The 19,909-nt window shown below is 48.5% G+C and overlaps 1 protein-coding gene across 1 annotated transcript in view; it reads right to left on the bottom strand.

Moving 5' to 3' along the window:
• OTUD4 (OTU deubiquitinase 4) overlaps positions 1–14,713 on the bottom strand; it is a 36,289-nt gene extending 21,576 nt beyond the window's left edge. Inside the window, exons 1-7 of the mRNA XM_066573683.1 lie at positions 14,223–14,713; positions 8,903–8,986; positions 8,583–8,633; positions 6,748–6,794; positions 5,572–5,644; positions 3,612–3,693; positions 1,148–1,295 (exon numbers count right to left, since the gene is read on the bottom strand). Of these exons, the coding sequence (XP_066429780.1) occupies positions 1,148–1,295; positions 3,612–3,693; positions 5,572–5,644; positions 6,748–6,794; positions 8,583–8,633; positions 8,903–8,986; positions 14,223–14,372 (635 nt within the window). The 5' untranslated portion in view covers positions 14,373–14,713. The remainder of the gene's footprint in view (positions 1–1,147; positions 1,296–3,611; positions 3,694–5,571; positions 5,645–6,747; positions 6,795–8,582; positions 8,634–8,902; positions 8,987–14,222) is intronic.
• Positions 14,714–19,909: the final 5,196 nt, after the last annotated feature.

Genomic DNA, 19,909 nt, shown 5'->3' with positions numbered 1-19,909 from the left:
ATCACTGCGGACCGCAGCTGTGACCGATGGCCAGGACCAAACAGAACTCCAATCTGGCCATTGATCCCTTATATTCCACAGTCAATGTTGACCATAGTATGTAAGCAGGGCCGCAGCTTCCTCTGTCACGTCATTGGCCCTCCGCAATTACCTCTTCATGATGGTATGGGCTGCCGTGATCGGAGGCCTAAGGCCAATCACCAGTGAGCTGTATTCACATACATGCAGATCGGGTCTTCTCTGCATGCCTCCAACCCGTCTGCAGAGGGAATCCCTGTGATGTCATTACTGACATAATAGGATTCCCCAACAACCATCTGAATGTTTTTGCATTCAGAACACAGCACTCAATATGAGCGCTGTGCTCGAGGCTCTGTGACAGGAAGCTGATGATTTCAGTTCCCCATCACACTATGGGAATTGGGCTGTTCGCTCTATCCTGCAAAGAACCAAATACAGCATACGTATTAACGGGTTAGAGGCAAAAAGACCAACCTGCTAATGCTCATAGGATGGTTGGGAAGGGGTTAAAAAAATCTGGGCATCTAAAGGACATCCCATAAAGGGTTAAAGAAAACCTGTCATTACCTATAAGCTAAGTTATGGGGCTCACAGTGCAGGTCCTGAGGAGGAGGTGCTTTGCATACTTGCTCAACTCCCTGTTCCAAAGCAGTCCCCCGCTGAAGTCAACAGGCAGTGCAGCGGACTCCTCTATGCATGCTGTGTGCACATACACCTATAGATTACAATGCATGCATGCACAGCCTGCAGAGATTAGTCCGCTGCACTGTCCACATGCCAATTCACATGGGTGACAGCAAGGGAAAGGGTAGCTGGGTAAGTATGCAAGTCACATTCCCAGACTTCTCGGGACCGGTCCTATGAGAACCATTATTTAGTTTATGGTGCTCACAGGTGATGACAGGCTTCATTTAAACAAATAGCTCCAACTGTACAGCACCCAGAGTCAGTCAGCTGCTGCAGCCAACAGGGTTTCCTGCTATATAGTGGGAGCTCCTAGCCCCCTAGGAGTAACTTGATATGCCTTTATTCTAGCTCCTCTAGTACATGAGAAACGTTGATATTTGCAAAGTAATTGATTTATATATTGTTCTTTTATAAAAACAGGGCAATATCGTGTCCTCACCCAGAAACTTCATTCTCCACATCAGATCCTGAAGCGTCACTGATGAGAACCTCTTCTTCGGATCTAGTATCAAAGGATTCTGCTTTTGACACATGTTTGGTAACACAAAGCCCAAATACCTTTTCATAGAGCAACTCATAAATCACAGCTGAAAAGGAATGAAAACAATAGTATCTCAGGTTAGGTGCTGAAGGGAAAATTGATCTCTAACTGTCTAAAAACGTACGGTGCATTTACACACAAAGATGATCACTCGAAAGATGGCTTTTGAGTGATCATTTTGCATAAACTACTAATTGGTACTAATGCCCATTAGTAGCGTGTGAGACGCCAGGAGCTGTAACAGCGGGTGGTCTGTTCTCTGAATATTCCCTTTGTTCTGCCACGGGACTCACAGCTGAGACAATGTAATCAGCACTCCCGAGACAGAACACAGCGTGTGGTCCTTCTCATCATCAGCTCTTCTGCGGAACAGTGGTTTTCATGCCAAACTGAAAATCATCCTTTGGCAAAAAAGTGAAAGATGGGCACATTTACACGCAACGATTCTCGCTCAAAAGACGATCTCGGTGTGAAAGGGTCTTTACTGTAGATAAGTTAAACTAATGCCCTGTTTAGACAGAACAATTCAGAAAAATGTTCAAGCAACATAAACTGAATGATGAGAGAATCACGAATGTTCTCGCTCGCCATTCAGTCATTGGGTCGCGTGTAAACAGTCCAATGGGCGGTCCTATCACTGACAGCTGTGTATGACTGTACATACAGAGGTAGGTGCCAATCACTGATAGCTCCGCCCATTGGACTGTTCCGCTCAGGATGAGCAGAGATATAAATGAATAAAATACAAGTTCTACTGAATCTTTCCCCATAAAACTGTATACAATCTGCTCAGCCCCTCCTGCTCAATAACATACTACTCGCAGTCTGGACAGCATGTTTGAGCTCACAAATTCTTTTTAAAAATGACAGAACAGGATAAGGCCAAGTTTTGGTGGACATATTATGGATATGCTCTCTGAAAGCTGCCAGTGCATACTCGGAATATAGCCATAGGACTCCACTCACCATACGGAGGACTAAGATTGTCCTTTTGGCCTACATCAGGGTGATATATGTTGGCGTACTTTAGACTATGCTTTCCTATACATTGTGGTAAATAGCCAATATATACCACTGTGAACATACTCTTACATAAAACACCTACCTTCCAGTATTCTACTGATGGACCACCTATTAGAGTCTGGCAGAGCCCAATAGGATTCCTTTCATGGCAAACCTGCAAGTGATTGTTAGTTTCCAGGGTTGCTATTGACCCACAGCATGTAAGTGTTTAAATGACCAAAATTGGAAGCAGATACAGTGGGAGCCCAGCTGTGTTTTACAGTCAGCTCCTGAGCTTGGTACCATTACTATAGAGTGGTGGTGGCAAACCTGCAGCACGCAGAGCTCTCCCTGCTGACACGCAATGCCATCAGCCGCTCACCACGTTCGTGAATACCGGCAGGGGCTGCGGCTCCCCTGTCGGTATCATCTCACTGCGCTGCATAGCCGCGCTGATCCCGGCCACACTGTGACGCCAGTGTCCAGCCGGGATCATCCTCCCCCTCCCCTGATGTCTCCTACTTGGTACTGCAAGAGCAGGGGAGGAGGCGTCTGGCAGCACACTGATGTCACAGTGCACACCGGGGATCATCACCGAGCAGAAGAGAAGGGGAGCTTCCACAACAAAGAGGGGGTATGTGGGTCGTCCCTACTAGTAGTGGGGGCCGCTGTGGGGTGTCACTATTACCACTGGGGCTGCTGTGGGGTGTCACTATTACCGCTGGGGCCGCTGTGGGGCGGTGAAAGGGGGGCCACTATTATCGCTGGGGCATGTTTACATATTGCGGAAATGAGCAGGACTGCTTCAAAAATTTTTGACTGCGTTTTGGATGCGGAAATGCTGCAGAATTTTCCACAGAAATCTCCACTGAGGCTATTCTGCAGCATTTCCACATATAAAAAGCAGTCAAAATCTGCACGCTGTCTATTTTGAAGCGGCCCTGTCTTTTTTTAGAAAGACGGAGGTAAAAATCATACGGCGTGATAAGCCCCGCCCCGACATGTTTGCACTTTGCAATGAAGTGGGTTTTGGGTTGCAGTTTGGGCACTTGGTCTCTAACAGGTTTGCCATCATTGCTATAGAGCATGGTGTAAATATACATCATGAGATAGAAATGGGTTAAACAATTACCAGATTTAAAAGGTTGCTTTGTAATGCCCAAATTCACCTGTGCTGTTGCTTCAGAGAAATTGAACATTTACTGCCAGGATTGCACACACATTACAGCTGATTGCTTAAGGACCCAGCAGGTGGACCCTGATCAGCTTATTGTCAAGGAACCCTTCTAGCAAGTAGGGATTGTCCAGAGTGAACAACTCTTAAAAGTTCCATATGACCCATTTACATTTCCTTACTTACATTGGCACATGGCGGCACTCTCAGCAAAAGTCGCAGGGTATATGATGTCATAATGATTTCCATTAGAAAAACAAAGCATTATCTAAAACAGAACACACATGGAATATTTAGCAGATTATTACAGTATTACAAATTCTTTTAAAATGTTTTTAAGGCTGGAATCTCGCGGAAAGTCCACAACGGGACCACACGGAAATTGCACAAGATTCCTGCGGCTGAAGTTGAGACATTTGCCGCGGGTTTTAAAAGCAGATTATTCCGCTGCTGCCTTCTCTCCGCATAGAGAGGAGAGAGCCCGCAGCAGAAACGGCGATACAATTGACATGCTGTGGCTTTGAATTCCGCACGGCATGTCATTTTCCACAAAACGTGGACAAGATTTTTGCAAATCTCATCCACTTTGCTGCTTAGTCTCGGCCTTAAGATTACAGACAGAATTTCCTTGTGAAAAGTCTGCACGGAAATTCTGCAGCAATTCTGCTCCATGTGAACTGAGCCTAAACGTTTTTATATGACACCTCAAAGGCGTTGCCTTTCTTAGTGCTTTCAAAATCTCTTACCGAGCAGCCAGAGTCTAGTGCGGAGACAACTTCTCACCACTAGGTGGACACCTTCCTTGCTGCATAGCAAAGGCTTCCAAGACAGCTGCAAGCTACACAGCAAGGCCTAGAGCAGCAGTGCATAATCTGCAACCTGGGGTCCACATGCAGCCCACAACGCCCTTCTATGGGGCCCTAACTACATGGACGCAAAAATGTTTTTGTCCGTTTGGCTACTCACATGTCAGAGAAAAGAGGAATAGCACACAGCACAAAAATGGGCAAATACTAATGTAGCCATCTACAGGTCCACCCGGCACTCCAGAAAGGAGTACTAGTTACAGTTGACTGTCTATGCATGCTACCTCCTACACTGCAGTTTACGGCAGTTGTGAAATGCCAGGCTGCTACCACAATATTCACATACACACCTTCGATGCAACAAATGTCTTAGATGATAATAACCATCCTTTGATGCTTATTATGATCAGAGATAATAATCAGATAATGACATTCTATAGTAACCAGCCCTTGGGAGTAGTTCAATAAAACAATGTGGTCCTTGGAACAGGAAAGTTTGTGATCCCATGGCCTTGAGTAAATGGACAAGTTGCAATAAGAGGCATTTTCCTAATATGCCAACAATATTTTTCTATAGCAGCACAGATTAGATAGTAGAAAACAACTTTCTGACAGTGAGGGTGATCAATGAGTGGAACAGGTTGCCACGGGAGGCGGCGAGTTCTCCTTCAATTGTAGTCTTCAAGCAGAGGCCGGACAAATATCTGTCTGGGATGATTTAGTGAATCCTGCACTGAGTCGGGGGTTGGACCCGATGACCCTGGAGGTCCCTTCCAACTCTACCAGTCTATGATCAGCAATAGTTTTGCTTAATATTGATATTGTTCTACATTTACACCGACCAAATATTTTACAGTGCACTCAGAAACTAGGGAACTGAAAGGACAATTGGCTATGGATAAATGGGGCTTATGTTAGCATGACTGCCATGCATTACAAACCGGAATCAAGGCCTAAAAGTGCATTATCAGCAAGAAATTAGTGATCCCATGTGCCTGTAACAGTCCTCTAGGAGTCTTGGCTTACTCCACCTGTCACACCTTTACATTTATCTGTATACTGTATGAATGTAGACTTGTGAAAGGAAAAGAAACACACATTGTAATTCTAAATGCTAAGTTACACTACTATATACAATGATGAACCGCTATAATGCGCATATACAGAATTATTTTATATTGGTGCTTTTCAGTATAGAAGGACGGAGTCGTTGGAATCATGCAAGTATACAAGTGCCAGGTCAATTCAAACACAGGCTTGTCCATCCAACAACAGTATATGACCTGACTATAGCCAATGAATCAAGTGCATAACTAAAACTATACAAAAATCCAACTAACCTTATCAGAAAAGCCATTATCAGTGACACGAGCAGGAGATGCATTAGGTTCTTGATAAATTATAAAATCTTTACTAAAGAAAAAAAAAAGAAAACTTTTCAATTGAAGTCTAACTCGATATCTTACTCTATGAACACATATTACAGCACCGTAGATTAATCCCAATCCTCTGCGGCTCCCATGCCTCTAGTTCCCTGGTCCCACCCGTATTCGTTTACCAGGTTCCAGTGAAGATGTGGCACGTTGAACCCTGCAACCAACTGCTTCAGGGGTCCACATGGCGCCACCACCGATGTCACCGCTGCAGCCGGTAATAGGCTGCAGTGGATACATATCGTATCAACATCACTAGAGCCAACTGAACAGATACTGGCAGGGGACCCAAGAAGTATCTGCATGGGAGCGACAGGGGAACTTTAAGGTCAGCATTACTGATTTTGTGCAATTTTATAGGAATTGGAGGGACAACATTTTATCCACATACAGATAAACACTTTAGATGGCAACATAAAATAAGAAATGATACCTAAACACATGCACTAAAAGAGATACTAATTAGAGATGAGCGAGCACCAAAATGCTCGGGTCCTCATTATTTAAGTCGAGCTTTTCCGTAAAATTCGAGAGCTGTATTCGAGTAACTCTCTCTCTCTCCCCTCCCCCCCCCAAGCCAGCCAAAAACTACCGTTGACGTGCGCAGCGTCGCAGGGTCAAATCTGACGTCAGCCGCCCACAGAAGATCAGTTCCTGGATACAGGATTCATAAAGCTCACCTTTAGAAGGTGATTGCTCTGATTGGTTGCGCAGCGCTTGATTAACCAATGCGATGGCTTTGATTGGTTTATGGAGAGCCGCATTGATTAGCTGAGCAGCGGTGAAAGAACCACATCGTAGCCATCGCGTTGTGGAGGCGACATTTATGAATTGGCCAATCAATGCCGCGGCTCAGCACATCGGAGCTGCGGAGAGCAGCGGTAGCTACCTGGACCAAGCCTGCTACGTAAGTATAAGACATTCCCCGAAAATAAGACCTAGTGCCTCTTTTGGGGCAAAAATTAATATAATTTATTAATTGGGGAAACACGGTAGGAATATAAACATAACATTTAATTTAACATTTAATCTTTATTGACTTTCCCCTTCCCTCCCCATGTAAGAACAACTGATGTTACTTACTTGAACATTAAAGAAAGGGCACTTATTTCAACTTGACCAACCCATTCCTACAGGGAGAAAAAAATTCACATTATAGAAAAAAACTTCCAATATAATCCGACCAAGAATGAAGACACGTCAAGCATATGATGGGGCTCATACTGGGGGAAATACAGTGTGTGACCAAGCCTTCAAATTGGTTCAGTTTAGGCAACCTCCAATGGATTATGTGCATTTAAAGGGAATCTGTCAGCTCTCCTGACTTGTCTATTCTAGTAAATACTGGTATTCCTCATGAAATAATCAAAACTCTGTTCTGCTCCTCTGTTACTCCTCCGAGACATTTTATGAATAAATTGACAGCTGGGTGTTACCAGTTGGGTGTCCCTGTACACGCTGACTTAAGGTACCTTTACTCACAGGGATTATCGCCCAAATTCAACTCCAATTTTCCCAGAATTATCAGAGAAGTCTGCATGCTCAAAACAAAATAGTATGAGGACTTTGTTGATATTTTGGCCAAAATAAGCAAGCTTTCAATCAACAAGGATCCTCACAATAAAACTACAAACCAAGTGAAACTTTTCAATGGTACCCATGATTGGTTAACAAGACTGAGCTCTGTGAACGCTTGTTTTTGCAGGAAGAGTTGTAGTTTTTATTGGTACCCGTTTCTCGTACTTGTGACTTTTGGGTTGCTTTTAATTGCGGTATTTGGGAGGCAAACAAAAAAAAAATAGCAATTCTGGATATACTTTTTAAAATTATTTTTTCAGTGTTCAATATGTGATCAGGGCAATCAGCTGATTGCTCCAAACCCCACCTTCTCAAAGAGGTTGTGCATCTTATTTTTTTGTTCTGATTAGAGAGGAGCGAGTGTACTCGCTAAGGGCAAATACTTGAGTGAGGATTGCGTTTTGCAATTACCTGCCCGCTCGTCTCAAAAGATTCGGGTGACGGCGGGGAGGAATGGGGGGGTGAGGTGGGGGGGGGGGGGGGATCTCTCTCCCGCTACTCACCGCTCTTCCCCGCCGGCACTCAAATCTTTTGAGACGAGCGGGCAGGGACTCGCATAAGGCACTATTGCTCGAGTATTTTGCCCTTAGCGAGTACGCTCGCTCATCTCTAGTTCTGATCAATCAATTTCTCCCATTCCTTCAACTTACTCTAGCAGGGCATCCTGCAAACTGTTATGTGACCCCACTCCTCTAAACCCACATTATCTTCCGCAACAAAAACAGTCTGTGAAACACTGGCTGACCGCAACCTATCATCAGTGGAAATCCGAAATCTTCCATTAAGGCCGCCTGCACACAGCCGGATTTGCATCCGCCTTCGGAATCCACAGCAAATACTGCCCATAAACATGCTATTGAAAATAACTTTCCTGTCCACGAGCAGAAATCAATTGCGATTTTCCGCTTGCAGAAGGGAAAAAAAAAAAAGTTCTATTTTTGTGCTGAATCTGTGCAGACGACTTCCATTGAAGTCAATGGACGCCGTCTGATCAGAGGCCCTTCGGCAATGACATTGCGCAAATGTTGCAGATTCCGAATCATCGCTAGGCAGAGCTTTAAAAAAAAACGTGTGCTGCGCATGTCCGACGGCTCGCTGTGCAGACAATCCGCCGTACAGGAAGAGAGAACTAAAAGCAGGTACGCGGAATGCCAGCTGGGCACAGGGTCGAATTCTGCACGTGGCCTTATTGTCTCTGCGGCTGGTAGAAGTTTTAGTAGAGGGAAGAAGGAAACCAGGTGACGAGTATTCCTTTATATAAAGTGTTCCCTTGTTCTGTGACTATATAGTTCTATACACTATTAAACATATCTGTATAAGTGCCATAGCATCACGTTTACCTGTGGATTTTCCAGACGTTTCAAATACTCTTCGAAAGAGCCCTCAATAAACTAAAAGAAAAGCAAAATGCAACAATTTAAAAAGGATGACAAAAAGCACCTTCACATAATCAAATCATTTACCATGTTTCAATATGAAGCAAACAGGGAGGTTATGGGGACTATTTTCTGTAACACACAAGATATCCCGCTGAGGTTCTCGCCTGGAGGACGCTGTTCTGTTGGGTTTCAAGGCTGCGATGCGCAACAAACATATGCCAGAAGAGGAGTGGGAGTCATGGGAAGCAGACAGATAAAACGGACATTCTCATTTTACTTACTGCTTCAAAGTGGCCGCGATTTTCCCGCAGATATGTTATACAGGATTGCCGGATCTCCAGATGCCGGGCCTGAGAGTGCAAAACCTGCAAACAAGACCAGAAAGGCCAGATTACATCATCAATATTTTTTGCCTCCCCTTACTTTATCACTGCCGGGTTTCATGCAATCCGGCAAATGTTGATCAATTCCTCAGAGTGAAATATAAGACAAACCCCGAAAATACATTGTGGCTACATTAAAAAACAAAAACATCACCTAAGAGGCGCTGTCCGCTCTGCTGCACGTCTCCTTCTGTAGCTCCAGCACTTGTCTGTAGTCTTCTGTCAGCACTTCCTGGTCAGGGGCTTCACAAACCCCGCCTCAGGAAGCGCTGGCTCTGATTGGCTGAGCCACAGCGCTTGAGAACCAATTACTGCAGCACTCGATGAACCAATCACAGCCATTACATTGGCATGGGCTTCACATAGATGCGATCTGTAGCACTATCGCATTGCGAGAAAACGATGGGGTGCGTTTAAAAGCCACAGTTCGTAAGTGCCGTAAAACACGGCGTTTAAAAACACAGAGTTTCTATAGAGAGCAGCCTAAGGCTGGGATTAGTCGGTACACTCAGACTTTCGATCTGTGGGTTCCATCTAAATTGCTGAGGACTGTATCTGAACTCAGACCTGGTCACTTCAGTAAAGCAACTTGTAAACTTTGGGCTCCATTCAATATGGTTTCCTTTTAGGTTGGGAAAGCAGTATAGCAGTGGGCTATACCACACTGTCCTCCAAGAACAAAGAACACTGTCGTACGAAGCCCAAAGATTGCAACAGTTCCATCGGAACACAGTGTTTGGCGATTCAGACAGAACTCCAAGACGGAACCCAAGGTGAACCCAGCCTAATGCTATTGCACTGCTCCCAAACCAAAATCCCAAGAACGAAGCTATGATAAAAGAGCAGCAAGCATTTGTATGCTCACTTATACTAGCCAATCAGGTGATCGTTGGTCCCTTTACACATCTCGACTGCCGGGAAAATGAAATGAGCACGAGTTGCTTGTTCGTACCCAACTTTCCCGTCTTTTCCCTTCCTGACTTTGGCTCGTTTCTGGGCCATGCTATCTGCTGCCTGCCCTGACCCCTTGGCCTGCTATTATTCTGCAAGAATTCCACCTGTTCCTACCTTGACTCTGTTCTAAGACCCCATTACTGCCAGGTTCCTCCAGCACTGTTACAATTGGGCCGATGATAAATGAGCGTATTCTGCCCACATTTGTGTGTCCATGCAGAGGCGCCTCCTGGCCCGACCCAAACTCTGAGCATCATAGAAATTTATGATATTGGTACTTCGGGTTGGGAGAACTGTAGTCAGACGGGACACTCACCTGTCACTGGGCTTACCCTCACCAGTTTGCATCAGCTGTCACAATCCTGTACGCACGCTCTCCTCTACAAGTCTACGGACCTTTTACATGGCCCAACTGTTAGGCCAATGAGCGTTCAGAGGAACATTCAGGACCAATCATCAGCCTGTGCTAAAGGACCATTAGTCTTCAAAGAGAGGTTCTGCCAATAATGTACCCCCAACTGGGACTTCAGAGCTGCGTGGCCTGCTGTCAGTGTGTTATATAAGGGGGGGATTTACATGGGTGACTGCAATATTAACCCTTTCCAGTCCAATTTGTATCCTGGTTATCTTGGTTTTCCTAGGGGGCTTACTCTTTTTCTGCCGTTATACAACGGCGCTATCTGCTGGCTAAAGCCAGTACTGCATCAGGTGACACATTGGATAGCCTCCGACAGCAGGGAGGCTGGCAATATACAGTAAGAGAACCCCGACGGACGTCTTCCAACATCGGAGCTGTACAGCCTTAAATCATAATGTCTACAGACGTCAGACAGGGGATTAGAAAGGGTTAATCTAAGTAACTGACAATATCGCAATTGCAAACCTGTGATTTTTCCTGTAATTGTAATGCATCTTGCAAGTAAAACGCACTGCATGGCAGCACGTGCGTAAAATATCAAGTCGTTTCAGTAGTCAAAACAGAAATATCACACTCACATGAACCGCGCATTAACATAGAAGCGCGATGTGATATTTTTGTTTTTGTTCCGATTGGGTAAAAACAGGCGATTGGTTAAGCAGAACTGCCCAAAAATAGTCCATGTAAATACACCCTAACAGAATTACACAGCGGTTATCCAGGTCTCCAAAACTGATGGCCTCTGCTTGGAGAGAGTGTCAACATTGGATTCCTGAAGGCCTGAATCCTAGCGTCCCCCCCTCACCCTTCACCAAACACCAACCGGTGGTTTGAGGGGTCCCGATGCTTGCGGCCCTTTCATCGGTTACATTGATCCGTATTGCAAAGCGCAGTACTTTTAGTAGCAGCTGTGTTTGGTATTGTGACTGTCTAATGGATTACTCAATGTGCCCGTGTACTATAGGAGCAAACGGAGGCGCGGTACAGACCCATATATGGGCGCCATATAGCCACCGACTGTAATACTGCCAGGTACAAGCCCTTTATAAAAGGATTACATGCAACCGCTTAAAGGGGTTCTGTCATTGTAAAAAAACGATATTTACCTATTCCCTCACCGTCAGTCTTCTAACCAGATCTTCACCCTCCCCGATCTTCTCCTGGCTCCTCCGGTCCCCCAGGTCACCTCACCGCAAGTCGATTGGGTCCTCTTCTTCCTGTGACGGTACATACATTCCCGGCATTCTTCTTCCTGCAGGTCACTAGTGACGTAACAACTCACAGCCTGGGAGAGAGCGCCGAATCCTATGCCGGGCTAATGCCGAGACTGCGCATGCGTGCTCTCTCATGCAAGTGTTCATACACTAACACCGCGAGACAGCGTGCATGCGCAGTCCCGGCATAGCATCCAGTGCTTCCCGCTAGGCAGTGACACTACGTCACTAGTGATGTATCCTACACCGACCTGCAGGACGCCGCTACATAACAGGAAGAAGGGGATCCGGACGACTTGCGGTGAGGTGACCGGAGAGGTGGGGGGGGGGGGGGCGTGGGAGGAGCCAGGAGAGGATCGAGGAGTAGACTGAGGGGAAAGGAATAGACAAGTACAGTTTTTTTTTTAAATGACAGAACCCCTTTAAGGAGCGTTTAGACAAAACGATTAGCGTTCAAAAAAAAAAAAAAACTATTCTTCAGACGCATTAAAGGGGTTGTCTCACGAAAGCAAGTGGGTCTATACACTTCTGTATGGCCATATTAATGCACTTTGTAATATACATCGTGCATTAAATATGAGCCATACAGAAGTTATTCACTTACCTTCCCTGCGCTGGCGTCCCCGTCTCCATGGCTCCGTCTAACTGCAGCGTCTAATCGCCCGATTAGACTCGCTTGCGCAGAAGGGTCTTCTGCCTTCGGGTCTGTCCGGCAGCAGCGGCGTTCTGGCTCCACCCCCTTGTACGCGTCATCGTGTAGCTCCGCCCCGTCACATATGCCGATTCCAGCCAATCAGGAGGCTGGAATCGGCACATGTCATGGGGCGGAGCTACGCGATGACGCGTACAAGGGGGTGGAGCCAGAATGCCGCTGCTGCCGGACAGACCCGAAGGCAGAAGACTAGAGATGAGCGAGCGTACTCGGATAAGCACTACTCGCTCGAGTAATTGGCTTTATCCGAGTATCGCTGTGCTCGGAGCTAAAGATTCGGGTGCCGGCACGGAGCGGGGAGCTGCAGGGGAGAGCGGGGAGGAACGGAGGGGAGATCTTTCTCTCCTTCTCTCCCGCCCGCTCTCCCCTGCTCCCCGCTGCGACTCACCTGTCAGCCACAGCGGCACCCGAATCTTTAGCCCCAAGCACAGCGATACTCGGATAAAGCACATTACTCGAGCGAGTAGTGCTTATCCGAGTACGCTCGCTCATCTCTACAGAAGACCCTTCTGCGCAAGCGCGTCTAATCGGGCGATTAGACGCTGCAGTTAGACGGAGCCATGGAGACGGGGACGCCAGCGCAGGGAAGGTAAGTGAATAACTTCTGTATGGCTCATATTTAATGCACGATGTATATTACAAAGTGCATTAATATGGCCATACAGAAGTGCTGAACCCCACTTGCTGCCGCAAGACAACCCCTTTAGGCCGCCTGCACACGAGCGGAAATCCCGCCGCGGGATTTCCGCCGCTGAAAGTTTGCATAGGAGTGCATTAAAATACGCACTCCTATGCAGACGGCCGCGGTTTGGCCGCGCGAAATCTCGCGCGGCAAATAAACCGCGGCATGTCCTAATTTTCTGCGGGGCACGCACTCACCTGGCCGCCGGCTCCGGTCTGCGCGGCAGCCGGCACATGAAAGAGGCGGGGCCGCCAGGCACGGGTGAGTACGCGCTCGTCCCTGCAGGCTCTCGGGTCGGATCGCGCGGCGAGAATTCTCGCTGCCGGATCCGACCCGCTCGTCTGCAGGCGGCCTTAAAGTGAAGAATAACCGTTCGCCCTAAACACGAGCGAACGACGGATTGGAAATCATTCGCTTCTCGCTCGTCGTCCAGGCATAAAAACCGCCGCCGGCTCCTTCACGTGTCGTTCCATTTGAACACTTCTCGTTGAGAGTTTTACACGCTATGTGGCGGCCCTAAGGATGGTCATTGAACGCATCAGCGCTGAACCTGCCTGTGTGAACAGGCTGCAGGAGCGCCAGGGGTGATGGCGTCGCCAGTACATTCAGACGACCATCGTTCAGTCTGAAGGGAGCCTGTGGCCTCTCTTACACAGGCGTACGTTGCGGCGCGCCCCACATGAGCACTGCCATGCGTCCTTGCTGCGTGGCGATCATCCCCATTCACCATCTTGGCATGTACGCACCAGAATAGGGCATGCTGCCATGTTTTTGGCGCCCGTATTTCTCGCACTGTGTGAGCAGAGGTAAAGTCCATGGGAGATTGCATATTTGCCTGTAATATGTGGTGACCATGCGCCCGTACGAGAATGGCCAGGAAGAGGCTCTTCTGCTACGGCCATGCTTCCACCTCTGGGTCGCATTGCCATGGCTGCCGAGGGCACGGAGGTGGACGCAGCCGCGGGGCATAATGCCACATGAGGTCCGCGCTGTTCTCTGTCTGGCATGGCTGCCATTCTTTCCCAGTGGCCATCATCCAGCTCGGTAACCCGAGAACAGAGGCTGCAGGGATGTTTACTTGCCTCCATAGCGACGGCAGGGAGCTGTAAACAAACACTGCCCCCTGCAGGCGAGGCTTCTGCACACAGTGCCCCCTGCAGGCGAGGCTTCTGCACACAGTGCCCCCTGCAGCCGAGGCTCCCGCGCACAGCGCCCCCTCCGTGTAGTGAGTGCAGTACCTGCTCAGCCACAGCCCGGAACAGGCACGAGCCGTCCTTGGCGACCTTCTTCCTGTACAGCGCCTGGCTCCTCAGATAGGCGTCCATCGCAGCCTCCTCCGTCTTCCCAGCATGGCCGGGGGCTGCGCCTTGTGCTCGCTGCCCGTCCATGGCTGCCCGCCTGCCGCAAAGCAAACGCCGAACCCAAAGTCGAGGAAGGCCAGCCGAGTGCCCTTATCTAGCCCGCATGGGAGATGGGTAGCCGGGCATGGGGAGGAGAGGGGCGGTGTGGCATGGAGCCTGTGTGTGGGGGGCATGAGAGGGGCACAGCAGCTCCACGTGTAGTGCCAGCCGGAGGTGACAGACAGGGCCCCCTGCTACTGGGATGCGGCCAGCACGGGGCCCGGGCACATGACTACCGGCGGGGAGGGCGGGAGCACCGGGAACACAGGCGGAAACCACAGCGGCTCCGGAAGGGAAAAGTTTTGTTTTCAGTTTAGAGGAGTAGTGGGAGCGGGCGGCGCGGGGGGAGGAGCAGGAAGTGCTGGAGACCCGGGCAGGCGCAGAGGGAGGGCGGCCTCACCGGAACAGCCGCACGTCCTGCGTGCACGCAGGGGGATATATGGCACTATACACAGGGGGGATATAGCCCTGTACGCAGAGTGGGATAGAGCACTATACACAGAGGGGGATAGAGCACTACACACAGGGGGATAGGTCACTGTACACGGAGGGGGATAGAGCACTACACACAGGGGGATAGGTCACTACACAGAGGGGGATAGAGCACTATACACAGAGTGGGATAAGTCACTATACACAGAGGGGGATAGAGCACTATACACAGAGTGGGATAAGTCACTATACACAGAGGGGGATAGAGCACTATACACAGAGGGGGATAGAGCACTATACACAGAGGGGGATAGAGCACTATACACAGAGGGGGATAGAGCACTATACACAGAGGGGGATAGAACACTATACACAGAGGGGGATAAGTCACTATACACAGAGGGGGATAAGTCACTATACACAGAGGGGGATAGAGCACTACACACAGGGGGATAGGTCACTACACAGAGGGGGATAGAGCACTATACACAGAGTAGGATAAGTCACTATACACAGAGGGGGATAGAGCACTATACACAGAGTGGGATAAGTCACTATACACAGAGGGGGATAGAGCACTATACACAGAGGGGGATAGAGCACTATACACAGAGGGGGATAGAGCACTATACACAGAGGGGGATAGAGCACTATACACAGAGGGGGATAAGTCACTATACACAGAGGGGGATAAATCACTATACACAGAGGGGGATAAATCACTATACACAGAGGGAGATAGAGCACTATACACAGGGGGGATATAGCCCTGTACGCAGAGTGGAATAGAGCACTATACACAGAGGGGGATAGAGCACTATACACAGAGGGGGATAGAGCACTATACACAGAGGGGGATAGAGCACTATACACAGAGGGGGATAGGTCACTGTACACAGAGGGGGATAGAGCACTATACACAGAGGGGGATAGGTCACTGTACACAGAGGGGGATAGAGCACTATACACAGAGGGGGATAGAGCACTATACACAGAGGGGGATAAGTCACTATACACAGAGGGGGATCAGTCACTATACACAGAGGGGGATAGAGCACTATACACAGGGGGGATATAGCCCTGTACGCAGAGTGGGATAGAGCACTAGACACAGAGGGGGATAGAGCACTATACAAAGGGGGCGATATAGCCCTGTACGCAGAGTGGGATAGAGCACTATACACAGAGGGGGATAGAGCACTATACACAGAGTGGGATAAGTCACTATACACAGAGGGGGATAGAGCACTATACACAGAGGGGGATAGAGCACTATGCACAGAGGGGGATAGAGCACTATGCACAGAGGGGGATAAGTCACTATACACAGAGGGGGATAAGTCACTATACACAGAGGGGAGTAGAGCACTGTACACAGAGGGGGATAGAGCACTGTACACAGAGGGGGATAGAGCACTATACACAGAGGGGGATAGGTCACTGTACACAGAGGGGGATAGAGCACTATACACAGGGGGATAGGTCACTGTACACAGAGGGGGATAGAGCACTATACACAGAGGGGGATAGAGCACTATACACAGAGGGGGATAAGTCACTATACACAGAGGGGGATCAGTCACTATACACAGAGGGGGATAGAGCACTAGACACAGAGGGGGATAGAGCACTATACACAGGAGGGGATATAGCCCTGTACGCAGAGTGGAATAGAGCACTATACACAGAGGGGGATATAGCCCTGTACACAGAGGGGGATAGAGCACTATACACAGTGGGATAAGTCACTATACACAGAGGGGGATAAGTCACTATACACAGAGGGGGATAGGTCACTATACACAGAGGGGGATAGAGCACTATACACAGGGGGGATAAAGCACTATACACAGAGTGGGATAAGTCACTATACACAGAGGGGGATAGAGCACTATGCACAAAGTGGGATAAGTCACTATACACAGAGGGGGATAAATCACTATACACAGAGGGGGATAGAGCACTATACACAGGGGGGATATAGCCCTATACGCAGAGTGGGATAGAGCACTGTACACAGAGGGGGATAGAGCACTATACACAGAGGGGGATAGGTCACTGTACACAGAGGGGGATAGAGCACTATACACAGAGGGGGATAGAGCACTATACACAGAGGGGGATAAGTCACTATACACAGAGGGGGATCAGTCACTATACACAGAGGGGGATAGAGCACTATACACAGGGGGGATATAGCCCTGTACGCAGAGTGGGATAGAGCACTAGACACAGAGGGGGATAGAGCACTATACAAAGGGGGCGATATAGCCCTGTACGCAGAGTGGGATAGAGCACTATACACAGAGGGGGATAGAGCACTATACACAGAGTGGGATAAGTCACTATACACAGAGGGGGATAGAGCACTATACACAGAGGGGGATAGAGCACTATGCACAGAGGGGGATAGAGCACTATGCACAGAGGGGGATAAGTCACTATACACAGAGGGGGATAAGTCACTATACACAGAGGGGAATAGAGCACTGTACACAGAGGGGGATAGAGCACTGTACACAGAGGGGGATAGAGCACTGTACACAGAGGGGGATAGAGCACTATACACAGAGGGGGATAGGTCACTGTACACAGAGGGGGATAGAGCACTATACACAGGGGGATAGGTCACTGTACACAGAGGGGGATAGAGCACTATACACAGAGGGGGATAGAGCACTATACACAGAGGGGGATAAGTCACTATACACAGAGGGGGATCAGTCACTATACACAGAGGGGGATAGAGCACTATACACGGGGGATATAGCCCTGTACGCAGAGTGGGATAGAGCACTAGACACAGAGGGGGATAGAGCACTATACACAGGAGGGGATATAGCCCTGTACGCAGAGTGGAATAGAGCACTATACACAGAGGGGGATATAGCCCTGTACACAGAGGGGGATAGAGCACTATACACAGAGTGGGATAAGTCACTATACACAGAGGGGGATAAGTCACTATACACAGAGGGGGATAGGTCACTATACACAGAGGGGGATAGAGCACTATACACAGGGGGGATAAAGCACTATACACAGAGTGGGATAAGTCACTATACACAGAGGGGGATAGAGCACTATGCACAAAGTGGGATAAGTCACTATACACAGAGGGGGATAAATCACTATACACAGAGGGGGATAGAGCACTATACACAGGGGGGATATAGCCCTGTACGCAGAGTGGGATAGAGCACTATACACAGAGGGGGATAGAGCACTATACACAGAGGGGGATAGAGCACTATATACAGAGGGGGATAGGTCACTGTACACAGAGGGGGATAGAGCACTATACACAGAGGGGGATAGGTCACTGTACACAGAGGGGGATAGAGCACTATACACAGAGGGGGATAGAGCACTATACACAGAGGGGGATAAGTCACTATACACAGAGGGGGATCAGTCACTATACACAGAGGGGGATAGAGCACTATACACAGGGGGGATATAGACCTGTACGCAGAGTGGGATAGAGCACTATACAAAGGGGGCGATATAGCCCTGTACGCAGAGTGGGATAGAGCACTATACACAGAGGGGGATAGAGCACTATACACAGAGTGGGATAAGTCACTATACACAGAGGGAGATAGAGCACTATACACAGAGGGGGATAGAGCACTATGCACAGAGGGGGATAGAGCACTATACATGGGGGATATAGCCCTGTACGCAGAGTGGGATAGAGCACTAGACACAGAGGGGGATAGAGCACTATACACAGGAGGGGATATAGCCCTGTACGCAGAGTGGAATAGAGCACTATACACAGAGGGGGATAAGTCACTATACACAGAGGGGGATAGAGCACTATACACAGAGTGGGATAAGTCACTATACACAGAGGGGGATAAGTCACTATACACAGAGTGGGATAAGTCACTATACACAGAGTGGGATAAGTCACTATACACAGAGTGGGATAGGTCACTATACACAGAGGGGGATAGAGCACTATACACAGGGGGGATATAGCACTATACACAGAGTGGGATAAGTCACTATACACAGAGGGGGATAGAGCACTATGCACAAAGTGGGATAAGTCACTATACACAGAGGGGGATAAATCACTATACACAGAGGGGGATAGAGCACTATTCACAGGGGGGATATAGCCCTGTACGCAGAGGGGGATAGAGCACTATACACAGAGGGGGATAGAGCACTATACACAGAGGGGGATAGAGCACTATACACAGAGGGGGATAGAGCACTATACACAGAGGGGGATAGGTCACTGTACACAGAGGGGGATAGAGCACTATACACAGAGGGGGATAGGTCACTGTACACAGAGGGGGATAGAGCACTATACACAGAGGGGGATAAGTCACTATACACAGAGGGGGATCAGTCACTATACACAGAGGGGGATAGAGCACTATACACAGGGGGGATATAGCCCTGTACGCAGAGTGGGATAGAGCACTAGACACAGAGGGGGATAGAGCACTATACAAAGGGGGCGATATAGCCCTGTACGCAGAGTGGGATAGAGCACTATACACAGAGGGGGATAGAGCACTATACACAGAGTGGGATAAGTCACTATACACAGAGGGGGATAGAGCACTATACACAGAGGGGGATAGAGCACTATGCACAGAGGGGGATAGAGCACTATGCACAGAGGGGGATAAGTCACTATACACAGAGGGGGATAAGTCACTATACACAGAGGGGGATACGTCACTATACACAGAGGGGAATAGAGCACTGTACACAGAGGGGGATAGAGCACTATACACAGAGGGGGATAGGTCACTGTACACAGAGGGGGATAGAGCACTATACACAGGGGGATAGGTCACTGTACACAGAGGGGGATAGAGCACTATACACAGAGGGGGATAGAGCACTATACACAGAGGGGGATAAGTCACTATACACAGAGGGGGATAGAGCACTATACACGGGGGATATAGCCCTGTACGCAGAGTGGGATAGAGCACTAGACACAGAGGGGGATAGAGCACTATACACAGGAGGGGATATAGCCCTGTACGCAGAGTGGAATAGAGCACTATACACAGAGGGGGATATAGCCCTGTACACAGAGGGGGATAGAGCACTATACA

This window comes from Eleutherodactylus coqui, chromosome 7 (assembly GCF_035609145.1).
Source record: "Eleutherodactylus coqui strain aEleCoq1 chromosome 7, aEleCoq1.hap1, whole genome shotgun sequence".
NCBI lineage: Eukaryota > Metazoa > Chordata > Amphibia > Anura > Eleutherodactylidae > Eleutherodactylus > Eleutherodactylus coqui.
Note: the sequence above shows the minus strand (reverse complement) of the source record. Positions and strands in the feature narration are given on the sequence as shown.